Here is a 14,731-nt window from a genome sequence, read left to right on the forward strand (position 1 = left end):
ACTCAGCCTTACAGACAGGTAAAACCCGGTAGGATTCACAGAGAGCGAGCCCCATCCAAACACAGGGACCCCCGTTGTGTTAATCCGATGGGCCATTACAGCCTGTTGTGGACCATCTAGCGGAGTTTTCGGCGAATTAGCCACGCTTTTTTCCCGTGATGTGGTAGAGAACATGCCGCTACATCTATCTGTATGTTTTAGGGCATTGGTTTCTATGTATTACGTTTTATCAGAAAGGGTCATTCTAGTACTCAGAATAGCCCAATCTGATTTCCACCTGTTATTGTTACCATTGAATAAAACAACTATTCTTACATCCAAACGTCTGTGGCTGATTGAAGAGGTTTGAATTCCTCTTTTTCAACAATGTTGCTTTTATTGCAAGCACATTTAAAAATAAAAATGCTCTCTAATAAAAGAAACACAGGACAAAATGGTGTCTTACTGAGAGTAAATTATGAATTATAAAGCCAAAATCCTTCACATAATCATCACACTTTGCCATTCGTTGCTGGTCTGTCTGGGGTCAGTTAAGTTCTATTTCCGACAGGAAGAAGGATTTCGTGAGGCTAGATAATGCTCAGCATCATTATACAATGTGCCATATATTTATTTTTCTAAGAGGATAAAAGTATTTCCTTCTTAAACCTGCAATATTCTTATAGTAACTCCACTCACCAAAGGTTGCATGTCTATGCAGAATACCCCCTTGTTTATGATATCCACTGTTAGACTGGATAACCTGCCATGGAGAAGACTAAGGATAGAAATATCTATGTTTAAGAATTGAAACCTGGTAATCTAAGAGGTTTATGTACAAACTTTCTGGGGCATATTTACTAAGCAGTGCTATGCTACAACACATCTTGAATAGGCTATTATGTGTCTTATGGAATAGAGTACAACAAGAAATGGAGCAAAAAAATCAAAGTGGAAGCGAAAAATGAATTTATATATGAATGAAATGCAATACAAAAACTAACATGTAAAACATTAAATTATGGTCGCTTTTCTTTTTGGAGTTCGAATAGCAGGGTTTTGGTGTACAATGAAGGACTCCTTGGATCTTTAGATATCCCAACAAGGCTTTACACTTCTCAGCTTTCTGAGCATTCCACACAGCTCCACACCTCTGTAGAATTCTCACTGCTCGTTTACTCAGTGGGGGACGTTAAAGCACAAAGACGTCACCTCTAACCTCAGCACGTTTCGCTCTGACGTCACCTCTAACATCAGCACGTTTCATTAGGTGGTCTATTACTCGTCGGTATTGGGCTTCTTATATAACCCTATAAAGCGCTCTCATTAACCCTTTTTGGTAATTTCGTTAAATATATAGAGCCTTTAAGTATATACAATAAATGCATATCACATAATATGTTGATGCACCATCACTTCATCTTAGGCAGCATAAATGAAATATAAATTAAAAACATCTAAAAAAAATGTTTTACATAAATGGTAATATATTGTATGTCTTTATTTATATTGTGGAAAAGAAGGGATCCAGCGCTCCACGGATTTCTGAATAAGAAAGATTTATTGTGGCACAATAAATCTTTCTTATTCAGAAATCCGTGGAGGGCTGTATCCCTTCTTTTCCTCAGTGTACTTTGGAGTTTATGGCAGGTACTTCCTTGAACCAGCAGCACCGGTAAATTGTATGCATTTTTCTTTTTTGTGGAGTGCAGCCTTAACCCCCTTTTACAGTTTATTTATGTAGTGCCATAAATGTACATAGCGCTTATATATATATATATAATAACTTGGTGGAATAAAACTGCTCTGGATCGACATATCCAGAACAAACTGATTCCAAGAGGCTTAAGAATACAGCTCAACCCCGTTATAACGCGGTCCTCGGGGCCACCCGATCCGACCGCGCTATAACTGGGGTCGCGCTAATTTTTTTTAAATGGCCGCCGCACGCCCGATCGGGAGGGGGAGGAGGCGGAGTGAGGCGTCGGCAGCCCCACATGATCCCCCAGCAGCCACCGCACTTCCCCCAGCAGCCCCACACGATCCCCCCAGCAGCAGCACACGATCCCCCCATCAGCCCCACACGGTCCCCCTATCAGCCCCACACGGTCCCCCCAGCAGCACATGATCCCCCCAGCAGCCCCACACGATCCCCCCAGCAGCAGCACACGATCCCCCCAGCAGCCCCACACGATGCCCCAGCAGCAGCACCACCAGAGGTAGAGGGGTAGGGGGGGTGCTGTGTGCCTGCCTGTGTCTGTGTGCTGTCTGTGTGCCTGCCTGTGTCTGTGTGTTGGCTGTATGCTGTGTGCCTGCCTTTGTCTGTGTGCTATCCGTGTGCTTGCCTGTGTCTGTGTGCCTGCCTGTGTGCTGTGTTCCTGCCTGTGTCTGTATGCTGTGTGCCTGCCTGTGTCTGTGTGCTATCTGTGTACCTGCCTGTGTCTGTGGTCTGTGTGCCTGCCTGTGTGTGTGCTGTGTGCTGTGTGCCTGCCTGTGTCTGTGTGCCTGCCTGTGTCTGTGTGCCAGTGTGATGTGTGCTGTTTTAAAAAAATTGTAATTTCGGGGTCCACGCTCAAACCGCGTTATATGCGGATCCGCGTTATAGCGGATCGCGCTATAACGGGGTTGAGCTGTACAAACTTTTCCAGCTTATGAATTCTCTGATCCAACACTTAAAGCAAAATGGAAAAATGCACTTAGTGCCTGTTGCAAAGAACTCATGAATATACTGATTGAGAATGATGATTGTGTCCTAGGTGAGGTTACAAAACAAATCGAACTAACCCCAAAAAATCTAGAAGCATCGGATGCACCATTAGTCAGCAAGATCGAATCTGAGCTTGTAAAATATGAAAAAGATATCGTGAATATATAAAAAAAAAAAAAAGTTTGCCCGAGATCTGGTTGATTTTAAAGCAAAAACAATGTATAAATGGAACCGAGGTAAAAAGATTTAAAAAAAATGTTAAAACAGCTTATGATGCTTCTGCAAATATTTCCACAGGAGCAACTATGTCAGACGTGGATTCATCAGATTATGAGTCTGGATACTGTGACGGGGAAGGAAGGGGTTAAATTTATTTGCTATACATTACTGTATAATCCCAGCCATTTTTATCCCCCATTTGTCCCAGCCATTTTTATCCTCCATTTGCAGGCCATTCCCTGCCTGTGAGGTTAAAAGACAAGATGCATTGCTTGCCATACCGTCTAACCGACACATGATGGCGATATAGAAGCCGGCATTTCAATTAGAAATACTAATTCTAGAACGAAAGCACCCAGAAACCTGATTTTTGAGGTGCAAATACAGTGAACCACTACATGCACATAGATATCATTTTTACAGTTATAACACAAAAGTAACATGTTGTTTAAATAAAGTGTGTAAAAACTGCAGATCTTACTGTAAATGTAAGGCATGAGGTATTTTTTGTAAGTCCATGCAGGAATTCCGTGGACATACAGCTGTGAGATGGGTGAATGAGCTGCGGTATTTTTATGACGGAGCCTCAAAGGGATCTAGATGATTAGCATCTCCCTGTCTAAAAGAGTGTCAGTTATGAAAAGACCCAGAAGACCCATAATGTAAACAAAACTGACATACTGATGCACAACAGATGTCAGGCTAGTGCCACCTCTGGGTCAAAAATCAGACTCAGTGACACCAAGTTATGGGTGTAGCCTAGGTATGCTAAGTGGCATGGGCGTCAACCTGACCCATGCGCCCTGCCCACCGGACAGCCCTTTTGACCGGTCTTATGAACTTTGGGTAAACTGGCTATTGGTTGGTTAATGATTCCCACGAGGGGGATTGGATCCACATGTTAAAGATAACTTTGGGCAGTCTATAACTGTGGCACCCCAGGTATCCCCAGGGTGATTCCTGAATTTTGATCCATGATGTAAAGATGCAAGACTGTGTTCCAGCACAGCGGCAACCAGTCCAGGAGTGAAGGGGTTAATAACAACATAACCACAGGACTTTTAAACCAAGGATACATTTCTGGCGCTTGCAAGCAAAGGACAATTTCTTTCATTCCAAGGACAATTTATTTAGTTCCCTTATCCCAGTAAGTGTTGTTTTAAGTGTACTAATCATTGAAACTGAAACTGTCTTGCGCTCAGGTAGATAGTCTCTGTACCCGTGGGTATGAATGAGGCCACTGGGAAGCGGGGTTGTGAGAGATGAAATGTGGACCACTGGGGTTGATCGGGGCTGGGAGGAAAAAACCCTTACTTCGAGGTTGCTCCGATCTGGGTCCGTTCTCTCCTTTGCTCCGCTGCTCCTGCGTGCTGCCGTAGGAATGTAGAGTAGTTTGAGAGGAAATGCGGCGCCACTGCAAGCGGCAAGGATCCAGGCGACTTCCGGTTTGTAGACAAAAAACTTTATTCACCTTCACACACACAAAGAACAAGACTACACCTCGATCTCCCCCTCAACGCGTTTCATGCTATGGAACAGCGGATTCCCTGACAAAGTAACTCTATTACGAAACGCGTAGGAAGGCGCATTCCAGTGCCAATTGATTGTTTTTATGGACATTTGTTCACTACAAGTGAAGATCTCTGCGGACACCGTGCACCAGTCTTTTCCGGTGGGAAACGCGACAGAACCTCGGTGACGTCATCAGAGGTCTACCGCGAGTCGGATACATGCATCCAGCGAGCATCAGAGCTGCTAAGGATTGAAGTGAATATCCTCTCCTTACCTGACGATCTGCACATCAGCTGAGGTTTCAAAGACGGTCCCTGTGAGAGAGACCTGCCTCTTCGATCTGTCTGACCGTTGTGTGCAGTGCCGGTGTGCCGATGTGGTATCATGTCCATTACATGCCATGCTTTATATGATCTAATTTGATGTACGTGAGATACTCACCTGCTGTCACAATATTAATATATATTTTTAATACTACACCATGAGGTTTTGCGCTGTTTTTTCTTTTGTTTTCATCTAGTGTTTGTGGTTTGTGGAGCCAGTCCACGAAATACAGCAGCAGCAGCAGCTACCTCACAGTTCACTACACTGAATTATCAGGTTTTATATTTAATGTTTGTAACAAAACACCTACCGTATATTCCGGCGTATAAGACGACTTTTTAACCCTGCAAAATCTTCTCTAAAGTCGGGGGTCGTCTTATACGCCGGGTATAGTCTTATACGCCGGCAGAATGCGGTGTTTATTTCTTCCGGCGTGCCGCGCGTCAGCCGGGTGCCGGTCACGTGCGCCAGGCATCCCGAGGACGCCAGGCATCCCCGAAGACGCCAGGCATCCCCGAAGGAGGCTGCAGGTAAGGGGGTATTTTTTTTTTGGGAGCGTGGAGCGGAACAACCAGGTGCCGCGAGGGGAAAGGAAGGGGTAGTGGAAGATGCGGATAGGATGGGCTGGCGCATGGCCACGTTCGGCGCCAGCCCGCACTGATGCGCCGACACAGTATGGTGGAGCTGAAAAACAGCCACGGCGCATGCGCGAGATGTTAGAGGCAGAGAAGGAGGTAATAGGCGGGCATGACGGGTGAAAGAAGCGTGTTTCCGCTCTGATAGTCTTGGAGACAGGGAGGGCTATGCAGGCAGGGAGAGCTGACCAATCCAAGCAGGTTTTGTATACAACAACCAGCCAATCGCTGGTAAGGTACATGCTGTGATTGGCTGTTTGTTGTATACTGGGTACCACATACAGTAAAGCACCATTATCTGTACCTGTTCATACAGTACAGCACCAGTATCTGTACCTGTTCATATATTACAGCACCAGTATATGTACCTGTTCATACAGTACAGCACCAGTATCTGTACCTGTTCATATATTACAGCACCAGTATCTGTACCTGTTGATACAGTACAGCACCAGTATCTGTACCTGTTCATATATTACAGCACCAGTATAGTTACCTGTTCATACAGTACAGCACCAGTATCTGTACCTGTTCATATATTACAGCACCAGTATCTGTACCTGTTGATACAGTACAGCACCAGTATCTGTACCTGTTCATATATTACAGCACCAGTATATGTACCCGTTCATACAGTACAGCACCAGTATCTGTACCTGTTCATATATTACAGCACCAGTATCTGTACCTGTTCATACAATATAGCACCAGTATCTGTACAGTATAACAGTCAAAGCACCATCATGGCTCCACCAGCAAGAAGAAAGAAATATGAAGCCAGTTTCAAACGTAAAGTTGAAGCTTTGCCATGGAACATAATAACTGCGCTGCTGCAAGACAATATGGAGTAACAGAAAAGATGGTTCGGGACTGGAAAGCAAATGAAAAAGCATTAAAGAGTATGCCAGGTAGTAAGTGTGCAGTAAGAAGAGGCACCCCACATTGGCCAGAACTCGAAAAACATGTAGCAGACATGGTGAATGACCATCGCCAAAACGGTTATGTGGTGACACGAAATAAAATACGTTTGTTTGCACTTCAGTGGGCCAAATCTAACCCAGATCACAGCAACAGATTTAAGGCCACTGCATCCTGGTGCACTAGATTCATGGGAAGGCATAATATGGTACTGAGGCAAAAGACTAAAATTGCCCAAAAATTACCTGCAGATCTTGATAGCAAAGTAAGTAGTTTCCATCGATACGTAATACAACAGCGCACTAAACATGGCTATGCGTTAAGTAGTATTGGAAATATGGATGAAACTCCAATGAATTTTGATATGGTTGGAAATAGAACTGTCCATCAAAAAGGTGTAAAAACAATTTTAATTAAATCAACAGGACATGAGAAGTCCAGTTTTACAGTGGTACTAGGATGCACAGCTGATGGTGCCAAACTGAGACCAATGATTATTTTTAAAAGAAAAACAATGCCGAAACTCAAGTTCCCTGTTGGTTGTTTTGTACATGTGAATGAAAAAGGCTGGATGGATGAAGAAGGGGTAAAGCTATGGCTTGATAATGTATGGAGCAGGCGACCAGGTGCACTTATTCAAAAACGTAGTCTACTGGTGTGGGATATGTTCAGGGCTCATTTAACTCCCAACACCAAGCAAAGGCTTGCAAGACTAAACACAGAGGCAGCAGTTATTCCTGCAGGATTGACATCGTTGGTACAGCCACTGGATGTGTGCCTAAACAAGCCATTTAAAGATCGCATTCGAGAACAGTGGAATGAATGGATGGTTAGCGGCGAAAAGTCATTCACAAAAGGAGGAAACATGCGTGTTCCACAGTTGGATGTTTTATGCAAGTTTGTCATAAAAGCCTGGAATGATATTGATGCAGAAACAGTAATCAAGTCTTTCAAGAAGTGTGGCATATCAAATTCATTAGATGGTATGGAGGACGACTACTTGTGGCAAGATGAAGAGGAAGAGGAAGCCGAAGCTGAGATCACACCATCTGATACGGAATTCGATCCATACGATGACTGCCTTGCAAATGTATCACTATATGTCATTGATGTACTTATGGTATCAGATGACGAACAGGAGGATTTTGAAGGCTTTTAAAGGGAAACTGTCACGCCAGCAAAACCTGTAAAAATACCGTAGCTTGCAGTTATGATGGGCGTTGCTAACTCGACAGGGACTTGCCCGGCAATTACTCTCTCTCTATTGTTTGTTATCTTCCTCCTATCATCATCAGTTCCAGTTTGGTTGACAGCTTAGAAAACAAACAGCATGGCAGCTCCCATGGGTTTATTGTCTTATCCTTCCTTTCAGCTTTAGAGTTAATTAGGAAAAGTTTAATCCACTTGCACTGTTTTATGTTTACATGTTTCATGACCAACAGCCTTATGTTTTTAAGTGACAGTTTTCCTGCTAAGTACCTGCATGTCAAAGCATTTGAATTAAAATTAATATATTGAAATCAAATCTGATGTTTTTTTAATTTTTATTTGGTTGGTGTGTGCATTGGAAGAGGGGTAGTCTTATACGGCGAGTATATGTCAAACACTATATTTTAACTGGAAAAGTTGGGGGGTCGTCTTATACGCCCAGTCGTCTTATACGCCGGAATATACGGTATATTGGTTTTAAGTTTTTATTTTTTAGGTATTGCACATTGAGCTGTTTTTATTTAATCACACTTTTATTACCTTATCACTGTCTTGAGCGCAGTACAGTTCACTTTTTTGTTGTCACATTTAACGATATGACCCAAAAGGATTCATCCAAGTGCTCTAGTGAGTACACGAGCGGTGAGAATTCTGCAGAGGTGTGGAGCACTCAGAAAGGTTGAGAAGTGGACAGCCTTGTTGGGATATCTAAAGATCCAAGGAGGCCTTGTGTATACACCAAAACCCTGCCACTCGAACTCCAAAAAGAAACGCAAATACAATTGAATGTTTTACATGTGAGTTTTAGTATCGCATTTTATCCGTATATAAATTAATTTTTTACTTACACTTGATTTTTTTCGCACCCTTTCTTGTTTGACTTTTTCTAGAAGTTGGGAGTTCCCCCAGATTGTTTGGTGTGAAAGTGTCTGCAGAGGTGAAGAACAAGTTTACTCCAATTTAAGTTTTACCAACACCTGATTAGGACTGCGCGCTGGAAATGCCTTTTCTTATGGAATAAAATCGCTTAATAAATATGGACCTCAGTGTACGCTAAGCTTTGTAATACCTGTGACAAAACTGCTGATCTGCCATGCCAGAAAAGTATTGCTGCATCAAATACAGGTCCTGCAAAAAAAAGTAATTATGTGCACAGTTGTCTTTAAATATGTAGTCACTACTAGGAAGAAAGTACTCAAAAGACAATGACATATTAAATAGTTTAAGCTTGTTGGCACCGTTTTAACAATTATTTGAAGAGGTACAATATAAATGTTCTAAAAAAAAAAAACATTAATCTTGCCCCCTGTAAACAAAAGTTTGGAGTTTTTGAAATCTTTATCTAATGTTTTTTGCTGAGAAAACTGTTTGTCAGTTTTAAAAACTATTTTTTTTTGTTTTGTCCATTGTTTGTATAGTAATTATAAAGTCATCACTAGATAAACAGATAACCATAACCAATTACACAGTTTTTTTTAACCTACATGGGACTTACACTTGAAGTGAAAACTGAAAAGGAGCTAGTTAAGTGAAGAGGTCATTATCAATGGCGGCGTGATCAATGTTTCTGTCTGAGCTCAGAACTTCTTGGATAATATTATTATCATTGCTGCTAATAAACACAAATAAACGTTGCATGCACTTACCAATACGTACTTAGTATTTCCACCATAAGTGTAGCCTTTTTCCAAAAGTGTTGCTTGAAAGGCTAAAATATGAGGATCACTCACTACTACCTAAAGGGAAAAGAGAATGTTATAGTTTGGAATAAAGAAAATGCAAATATTGTATGTATGTATGAATATATACATTTTAAGTTATGGTGGGTGAAAAAGGCGACAAAAAACCTCCACCGTTAGCATATAGCCAATAAAGAATATCACTTGTGAGCACATTCACATGTCTTAGACAGGTCTGCAACCCTGCCTTTCAACCATTATCACCAAGCATACAGTGCTCCCACTGCAGCAAGGGATTCTGGGAAATGAAACAAAAAATGTTTTTACAGCGCCAATGATAGGCAGGGTAATTCTAGTGCAAGAGTTAAAAAATGGCTATATGCTTCCAACCAGGGACTGAACACAAAACAAAACAGACAGATTACCATACAGTATATGACAAGGAAAAAAAACAAGGAAAAGGGAATGGGAAAAGGGAGACAGAAACAAAAGGATAATGAACCAGCACAAAAAACAAAAAACAAATTGGAAATAAAAAGGCTGGAGATCCCGTGCAGCTGTCAACAGGATCAACCACTTCCCACGATTTACTGCAAAACAAAAGAAGACAGCGCAGCTTCCAAAGCGTAACTCTGTAATAATATTTAATACATTCCAAAAGATAAAAACAGGCCACTCACAAAAATGAACAAAATTTGCACATTGAGCTGTAAATACAGACGATTCCTGCTGTATTTACAGCTCAATGCGCAAATGTTGTCCATTTTTGTGAGTGGCCTGTTTTTATCTTTTGGAATTTATTAAATATTATTACAGAGTTACGCTATGGAGGCAGCGCTGTCTTCTTTTGTTTTGCAAAAAAATAAATATATATATATATAATAATACTGAGTTAAGTTATGGTGAGTAAAAAAAGTGACAAAAACCCTCCACAGGAAAGCAAATATGCAAATACAGCTGTATGCTCATTTGCATGTCTTAGGCAGGTCTGCAACCCCGCCTTTCCCCATTATCACCCAGCATACAGCACTTCCACTGCAGCAAGGGATTCTGGGAAATGACATGCAAAAGAGCACCCAGTGTCACTTTTTGCCTCAAAAACCATTTTTAACATGGTTCCCTATAGGCTTAAGCTTGCTGCATGGTCACAGCTTTGAGCACAGCCAGGGTTAAGGTGCATACCCAGAAAACCACCCACAGACAGTTGTTTCGACCTTAATGGGTCTCATCAGTGTGGGGCTGATTTAACTGGGAATGCAAAGAGGCTATATATATATATATATATATATATATATATATATATATATATATATATAAAACACGAAAGGAAGCCTGCAACAGACCCTAGAATAATAAGTACCAAAACCAGATGAATAAATGCATATGGTGCACAAAAGCTGACGGTGCTGGGGACAATGAATGTATGTCAACGAAAAAAGAAAAGTATCCCAACAAAAACACTCTGATATACAAAAAATATCAAAAATGTATTAATGGACATCACAAGAAAACACTCAAAGGTTAAAACAATCCTCAGAATCCTATAGTAAGAATAAATATAGCTGACACCTAAGAAAATACACTATCTAATGACCCTTTGATGGCAAAACTCTGGAGTGATAATATGCAAGTACACAATATAAACTGCAGGGTGTAGAGGCATACAATATAAAAACATGCTGTTGCTGCTCCAATAAAAATAGTATACCAGTGGTATGGCCCCGATGGAAGGTTTTGGAACAAATTCGACAGAGAAATTTAGGCTTTTCTTCATATCTATGTAATAAATTTTTTGGTGGAACTCTCCATCAAGTATTTGAACCTGTTGAAAAATTACAGAGAAGAATCAAGATCTGCGATACCAAAATGACATGGAATTTCCAAAACCACACTCATGTAATCGCTTAAGTTCCTCTTAGGTCAGGATGTTTGATGTCTGTTCTGATTGTGTCTATAGTTCCCTGAGAGCTTTGGCCACGATCTATCCCAAGCAATGAGCAGAATTGTGAACATATCAGGGTGCCAAACTCTGTGACATGAGATGGATGAAAGATCACACTACAGATTGAATTGCATTAGAGGCCGACACCCCAATAAATTCACCAAGTTTCGATAAGGGGTAAAGGAGCTCGATCATCAATTAACTGCTATTTAAGTAAATGGCAGATAACATGGGATCAAGCTCCGATACCATTTTTCGAAGCTTAGAGAATCCGGCCCTGAAGCTGCATGCCACTTCAACAGATTTCACCAACTGAAGATTTAGAAGGGTCAGTGCTGCCTTGGTCCAAAGTCAACTAATGACAGTGAGTGTTTAGCGGGCTAATGGGTTTAATTTGTTTAAACTTTTAAGGTGTCCACTTTAGCTAGATACTTTGAAGGGTTTTGACGAACTTTACTTAATTTCCTCTGTGGTAAAACTATTTGTAGATTCAACAGTAAATCAAATTGTTTAAAAAAGTTGTTTGTCTCTTGTTTGTAAAGTTATTATGTCAATATTAACCAGATAAAGGGGAATAACAAAAAGGGCCGGATAAGCATGAAGCACCCACAATTTCTTCTAAATGATATTCAGCAACATTATAATGCAAAAGCCCTACCTTCATTATCAGGAGCTTGTAGCTTTCATACCTACAACCCGCCTGATTTAGTCTTACCGGACATGCCATCAATGGAGGCAGAACCTTCATCAGATTCTCCATAATCAATATGGAACATTTCTGAAATGTAAAAAAGCCAATCTCTTCTACTGGAGTTATAATCGTTAGTATCCCTTGGCTGGAGAACTTCGGAACAGATAGTGATGTAAAGATATTCTCTTTAAAGAGCTAAAAAGAAATAATTGTTAATCAATAATATGTTAAACTTGCTTCTTTACTTGTTATGTTGTGGTACAGTAGCATTATCTGTGTGCACTTGGAAGTTTTTGGGTGAGTATACACAGGGCTCGACAACTTAGAAAAAAAGGCACTCGCCCCCCAGAAATTTTTTTGTCTTATTGTAATCTCCCTCCCTTTTTCACCCCCCTTACATTACCCGCTGGCGAGTCTTACCGGCGGCAGTGTGGTACGGCATCTCTTGGCATTCTCCTGCATCTCTCCATCAAACTCCAGTGTCTCCCCCTGCAACTCATGTGAAAATGGCTGACGGGCGTCAAATGACGCCGCATTGCCATGACAACGGGATGCTACTTGACGTCACCAAGGCGAATGGGCGAGTGCATTTGTCGAGCCCTGAGTATATATATATATATATATATATATTGGCTGCTGTTTCTAAGTGATTTAAGCTCAATGCTAAGAAGCAGTGTGAAATCATGGAGACAGAATTAGTGTGATATAAGTGCATAAGCTAATTTGAGCATATATACTTAAATAATAATATGGCTATAGTATATATACACAGATGTAGCAGATTTCATTGTTCCCTCATATAATACAACATATCCAGTTATAATGCAGAATATCACACAAAGGAAACAATGAAGCCTGCTACATGAGTGTGTATATATATATATATATATATATATACAGGCGGTCCTTGTTTTACGACGCTTCGTTTTACGACGAACGGCTTATCCGACACTATTCATTGCATCCTTATGGCCGTTTTTACGACGCCTGAACACCTTATCCGACGCTCTTACGACGCTTTGCAAAATTGCTACAATTGCCCAATCAGAAGGCTGCAGGTTTCGGAAATCATTCTGAACAGTCTGTGTGAAGGTTTAGTTTAGTGGTGTATTTTAGGCCCTAACCATGTCTGATAAAAGCAAAAAGCAAAGTGTTGTTGCTCCAAAAAGGATTAGAAAATCTATTACTTTGATTTATTACATAATAAAGCGCTCTGAGAAAGGAGAGACGAACACAAAAATTGGCCGTGCCTTGGATATACCTCGCACAACTATTGTGACAATAATAAAAGATAAGGCAAGAATCTTGGAACAGATTAAAGGCTCAGCTCCTGTGCAACAATAAGGCAACGTGTTGGGCATATTGCTGAGGTAGAAAAACTCCTCATCCTATAGCTGGAAGATCAAAAACACTGTCTCAAACTACAGGCCAATCTCACTTCTCCCAATTCTATCCAAAGTCATGGGAAAATGTGTCCACTCCCAATTAAGCGATTACTATACCAAGACAAATTTCCCTATCCAATTCCAATCTGGCTTTCGCCCCAAACACTCCACCGTAACTACCCTGCTAAAAGTTTGCAATTAAATCCAGTGTGGAATGGAACGGGGACAACTCACTGGCGCAGTATTCCTAGAATTTGCAAAGGCTTTTGATACTGTTGATCATGCTATCCTGCTTAACAAACTCCAGAGCTCTGGAATAGGGAAGTATGCTTTAAACTGGTTTCAGTCCTACCTAATCCTATATGCACATAGCCATAGCCTCTCTGACCTTCAACACATACTTTAGTCTGACTTTTTGAGACTCGAAAACTGGATTTCCCACAACAAACTGTTTTTAAACACTGACAAGACTGTAACAATGGTATTTGGGACCAAAACTACATTTTTAAAGCTTCCAGCGACTGAGCTCCAGATTAGAACCAACGCTAACACCACCCTAACCCCTGTCACTAGTTTTAAATACCTGGGCATATGGTTTGACTCCCACTTAACATTCGGGATGCACATTGATAGCATGATAGCATGACAACCAAGACCTATGCCAAACTAGGGGTACTTTAAAGGAACATAAGCCTGCTGGTCAGAAAGCGTATCGCACAGCAGATGCTAATGCCAATTATTGACTATGGAGACATAGTATATGGCTCAGCACCCCAAACCCACCTTAGCAAACTTGACACCCTCTGAAATTCAATTTGTCGCTTTGTTCTCCAATGCAACTACAACACACATCACTGCGAAATGCTCAAAGAACTAGATTGGTCATCACTCGAGTCTAGGCGCAAAGTACACCTTTCCTGTCTTGCCTTTAAATTATTTCTGGGCAAGCTACCCAGCTATCTGAACAAGTTCCTCACCCCTACCACATGCAGCACTTATCATCTGAGATCTTGTTACGCCGGTGCTGCCCGCAGACCAGACCCGTCCCTTCTACTGAGGTGAGGAACGTATATGGGCACGCACCCGCAGCAAAAGGAGCGTGTCCGGAGTGTGGTGTTTTAGTGTCAGGATCTCCTAGACCTCCTGCCTAGCCATAGTTCTTCTTTGTCCACTGGGTGTGCTGCTGTCTTCTGTTTCCTCTGGGCTCCTCTGTCTGTCTGTCTGTCTTCTTGTTGCTCCTGTCTCTGTCCTTTATAGCTTCTGCTTCCTGGTTGGTTCAATTGCCTTTGCTTCAAGTCAGACTCCTATGCACATGCCTGTCTTTGATTCCTGATCTGTTCCTGTACCTGTACCTGTATTTGTAGTCTGTTCACAGTAAAGGCCCTTGCTAGTAATCTGGCTTGTCCCTGTTTGTTCCTTGCTCCCCGGTCTCAGTCCCTGCTCCCCGGTCTCAATCCCTGCTCCCCGTTCTCAGTCCCTGCTCCCGGACCTGTCCTGCCCCGCCTGTCCTGTTCCAATCTCCTCGTTGCCA

General features: G+C 41.7%; 1 protein-coding gene across 13 annotated transcripts in view; it reads right to left on the minus strand.

Annotated features, from left to right (window-relative positions):
- Nucleotides 1-14,731, minus strand: part of CATSPERD (catsper channel auxiliary subunit delta) — a 128,200-nt gene that overhangs the window by 48,764 nt on the left and 64,705 nt on the right. For all 13 annotated transcript variants that reach the window (XM_075611638.1, XM_075611642.1, XM_075611633.1 and 10 more), the window contains 5 exons: nucleotides 11,840-12,010; nucleotides 10,891-11,004; nucleotides 9,150-9,239; nucleotides 8,573-8,631; nucleotides 679-757 (listed from right to left, as the gene is read on the minus strand). In XM_075611638.1, coding sequence (XP_075467753.1) covers nucleotides 679-757; nucleotides 8,573-8,631; nucleotides 9,150-9,239; nucleotides 10,891-11,004; nucleotides 11,840-12,010 — 513 coding nt within the window. The remainder of the gene's footprint in view (nucleotides 1-678; nucleotides 758-8,572; nucleotides 8,632-9,149; nucleotides 9,240-10,890; nucleotides 11,005-11,839; nucleotides 12,011-14,731) is intronic.

This window comes from Ascaphus truei, chromosome 8, assembly GCF_040206685.1.
Source record: "Ascaphus truei isolate aAscTru1 chromosome 8, aAscTru1.hap1, whole genome shotgun sequence".
In the NCBI taxonomy this organism is placed as follows: Eukaryota; Metazoa; Chordata; class Amphibia; order Anura; family Ascaphidae; genus Ascaphus; species Ascaphus truei.